This window comes from Aplysia californica, unplaced genomic scaffold (genome assembly GCF_000002075.1).
Source record: "Aplysia californica isolate F4 #8 unplaced genomic scaffold, AplCal3.0 scaffold00031, whole genome shotgun sequence".
NCBI classification, from domain to species: Eukaryota; Metazoa; Mollusca; class Gastropoda; order Aplysiida; family Aplysiidae; genus Aplysia; species Aplysia californica.
In genome coordinates, this window is record NW_004797301.1 from 1,518,091 (window position 1) to 1,522,046 (window position 3,956).

A 3,956-nucleotide genomic window follows, 5' to 3' on the forward strand; every position below is an offset into this window, starting at 1 on the left:
CTCCTCCTCCTCCTCCTCCTCTTCTTCTGCTGCTCCTCCTCCTCCTCCTTGGCCCTGAAAACGATGGCCAGGAGCAAGACTCCAACAAATGGCTACCTCAGAATTACCCAGTTCTTATCTGACATTTTTGGCTGTTTTGAGTTACTAAGACTATGAGATAAAATACCAAATGTTTTATCTTTTTTAAATTATCAAAATAGGAAGTACATTCAGAGTCGTTCAAAGAACTGCATTTGAAAAAGCTTGACATGGTGTGAAACTCAAATCTTTGACTTCAAATGTCTCAAAACTAGGTACTGAGCAGATAGATTTTAGTAATTTTGAGGTAGAAAAATGCCAAATTGCAAAACGGTACTTGTAGGAGTCTTGCGCCCAGTCATGAAAATGCTTTCTTCTCGTTTACTTAAATCTATTCTTTCTGTTTTTTAACCACCTGTAGGAAATCTTGGCTCCACAGCAGCACAGCGACCTTTGACCTCCGGCAGTTCATCCGCTGGTTCAAAAATCCCGGCACCGATGTCTGGTCTCCGTAACGGTCATCCGGTAGTGACAAATAGGCCTCAGGGGGCGATGTCCAGACCTCAAGGGGGCGGAGTCTCTGAGCAGACCGTCTTAACCAATGGGAGGAACGGAGGAGGAGCAGGGGGTGTGGCTGCAGCTGTCACTCAGAGTGTCCTGGCCCCGCCCACTGCGCATTCCGGTCTCTCTGGGGATGGGATGCAGACGGAGAACGGTCCCGTGCCGGTCATGATGGAAAAGTGAGTGCTGGATTTAGACTTCATTTTGCTGTATACCTAGAGTTATCTCTGTCCTCAAATCCCTGAGCTACTGTTTTTCAAATCTTCCATAACTTTTTCAGAAATTTTTAACGTTCAGTTTCAGTTTGCTAAGAGTTTTACGGCGCTCACAATTGCATTTGGTCGTGTGAGTGCAACTGTGTGGGTGGTTGGTGGGTGCTGTGGTGTGGTTTGCTTCTTCTTTCCTATCTAACATCTATTGTCCTTATCTCCCCTTCTTCTTTTTTATGTTTGTTACTCTCTTGTAGCACCTCTAATCTTCTGGCGCTCTTATGACCTTATGCAGTTGCGAGTGCTGTAAAACCTCTACTAAAACTTAAACCGAGTGCAACTGTAACAACAGATGTTTTAGGTGTAGATAAAGAAATCGGACAAAACTAGACTAACTCGTAGTGAAAAAAATAAAAATTTTGGCAGTCTCTTGAAACAGGTTCCCAAATTCCTCTTTTAGCCTTCTATCTAATAGCTCAAAATTTCAATTTTGAACTCCAACCGGGACACTGTCCCTGGACTATGATGAGGACCTATGCTAGCCCAGGACCCACGGCATAGAATTTTCCTTACTTTGTCTGTTAGAAGCACTGTCTAAACAAAGTATGGGCAAATCATTTTTTTAATAATAACCTCTCTTTAACTTTTTCTTGACTTCAGTTGCTCTTACAGCACCAGGCTCATCATTCAACATTGAGAGGAACGATTGTTATTATTATTATTTTAATTATTATTATTATAATGATTATTATTATATATTATTATTATTATTATTGTAACTTATTATTATTATTGTTATAAATCATTATTATAAATTATTATTATTCACACTTCACACTGGCCCAGGAAATATTGGAATCTTTGACTCCTTAGGCCCAGCCAATACCGATTGTAACTATGATTTTTTGCAGACATTTAAAAAGAAATTCTGTACAGCTTTTGTTTTAAGTTTTAGAAGATGAAATGAAGAATATATCTATCATGGACAGTTGGATAGATTACTGTACAAGTAATGGTTTTGAGGTGGCTGGCTCTCTGTGAGGGAGGCATACATCATTCTGTCAGTGTTATTTTATGTGATGTTCAAAAGTCTGTTAGTGGTTGGAAGGTGTGAGTGGTAGGTTTTTATTTTTCTTTCCCTCTGTTGTTTCAGTCTGTTTTTTTTGGGCTTTTTTTGAGATTCCGCCTCAGACTTTAGAGGGCGCCACTGGCAGGTCCTACTTCTTTTCTTTCCCTGTGTTGTTTCTATTTATCTGTCTTGCTTCTTCCCAGCACTATATGACTGATGTTGTGTTAATGTGCTTCTCTTTACTCATAGTGGGCGGTTGGCGGGTGCCCTGGTATGGTTTGCTCCTTAATCCCTATCAAACATCAGTCACCCCTTTCTTACCCTCCTTTTTTTTTGTTTGTTACTCTTTTGTAACACGTCTTTGGCACTTGTATGACCTCATTATGTTACAAGTGCTGTAAAACTCTTACTAAAAATCTACACTCAAACTCAGACCCTCAGACTTTCCTATCATATTTTTCCTCACTGTTCAGCACCATCCCGAATGGCGTTCCTGCTGCCAGCATGCCAGGTACCCGATCCTCAGCCGTACTGGACCAAACAAGCAAGTCAGCAGCGGCCCTAGCCATCGAGCGTGCCGTGGTGGATAAAGGGGACAGCGCTGCCTACTCGGAGACACAGCACGGGGACGGAAAGGTTTGTCTATTCTTATTGTTCATGTTGCTTTTGTGGTTGGTTGGAGGGTGTGCATCTCTACCCCGCCTCAGTGCTTTCTTGTCGTATCTGCATTTTTATACAGTGAAAATGTGACTTATTCCCAAGCCCACTTTTTCTTTTGAACTGTTTTCACTGTTATTAAGAATTGAGATACGACAAGAAAGCACTGGGGTCGTGTCCAGTTTGAAGATCTTTCTTTTTTTGGTTTTTTTTCTCTCTCCTTTCTTTTCTGTATGGTGGCTTGCTTTTTGCAGTTGGTGGTTGGAGGGCGCCTCTGGTTTGGAATTCTTTCTTTTCCTTTTCTCTCATTTCTTTCGCTTGTGTTGTCTTGCTTTCTTTGGGTGGTTTGAAGGCACCTCTGGTTTGAATTTTTTTCTATTTCTGTTCTCTCTTTTATTATCTGTATGTTGTCTTGCTTTAGGAGGGTGGTTTGAGGGTGCCTCTGATTGGAAGTTCCTTCTTTTTTCTTTTCTGTGGTTTCTGTTTGTTGTCATACTTTCTGTGGGTGGTGGTTGAAGGATACATTTGATTAGTAATTCTTACTTTCTTTCTTTTTTCCATTTCTGCCTTTTTTTTCTGTAGTTACTGTTGCTCTCTGAGGGTGGTTGGAGGGTGCCTCTGATTGGAAGTTCTATCTTTTTTCTTTGGCCTCATTTCTGTGCGTTGTCATGCTTTGTGTGGGCTGTGGAGGACTAAGGGGACAGCATCATTGTATACCCTGAGATCGTGCTCCGAAAAAGCGGATCTGTCTTTTATCATTTTTCCTGTTGCTTTTGCAGGTGGTTGGGGGTGTGTGCTTTCTCTAGTTGAATGTACCTTCTTCTTTTTTTCTTTTTTGTCTTATCTTTTCTGTATGTTGTCTCCGTAAAAATCACAGGTGTCATCCTGCTCTCTAATAGTATAAAAGTAATGTGGAATTACTTCTTTGTCTCTTATCTGTGTAGGATTTCCTTTATTTTCTCCTTTTCCCCCTCTTTTTTTTCTCCTTTATTTATTTTTTTTGATGGTTGATGGTTAAAGAATTTTAAGAAACCAGGTACACATTCAATCATAATAATGTAATAACACAGTTAAAATGCTTTCCTTTTCCTTTTGCAGCTGGAAAAGACATACAGAAACGGAGCCAAAGAAATTCGTTTTCCTAACGGCACCGTGAAGGAGATTTCCGCTGACGGTCAAACAATTGTGTGTAGGCTGGCAAACGGAGACATCCGCCAGATTTTCCCAGACCACCGTGTTGTAAGTGATGAGATAGATAGGACTTTGCAGAAGAATGCTACCTCTTTTTTAAATATGTTACTCTGCTGTTTGATAATGTTTTTTTAGTCTTTCCTTTAAAATGAGTATAAATATTACTTCTCCAATTTTCATAAAATCTCTCTCTCTCTCTCTCTCTCTCTCTCTCTCTCTCTCTCTCTCTCTCTCTCTCTTTCTCTCTCTCT

At 40.4% G+C, this 3,956-nt stretch overlaps 1 protein-coding gene across 1 annotated transcript in view; it reads left to right on the forward strand.

The window, feature by feature from the left end:
- Nucleotides 1–3,753, forward strand: part of LOC101861182 (centromere protein J) — a gene marked incomplete at its 3' end in the record, with an annotated part of 19,369 nt that extends 15,616 nt beyond the window's left edge. The window contains 3 exon segments of the mRNA XM_035973804.1: nt 440–758; nt 2,331–2,493; nt 3,613–3,753. Coding sequence (XP_035829697.1) covers nt 440–758; nt 2,331–2,493; nt 3,613–3,753 — 623 coding nt within the window.
- Nucleotides 3,754–3,956: the final 203 nt, after the last annotated feature.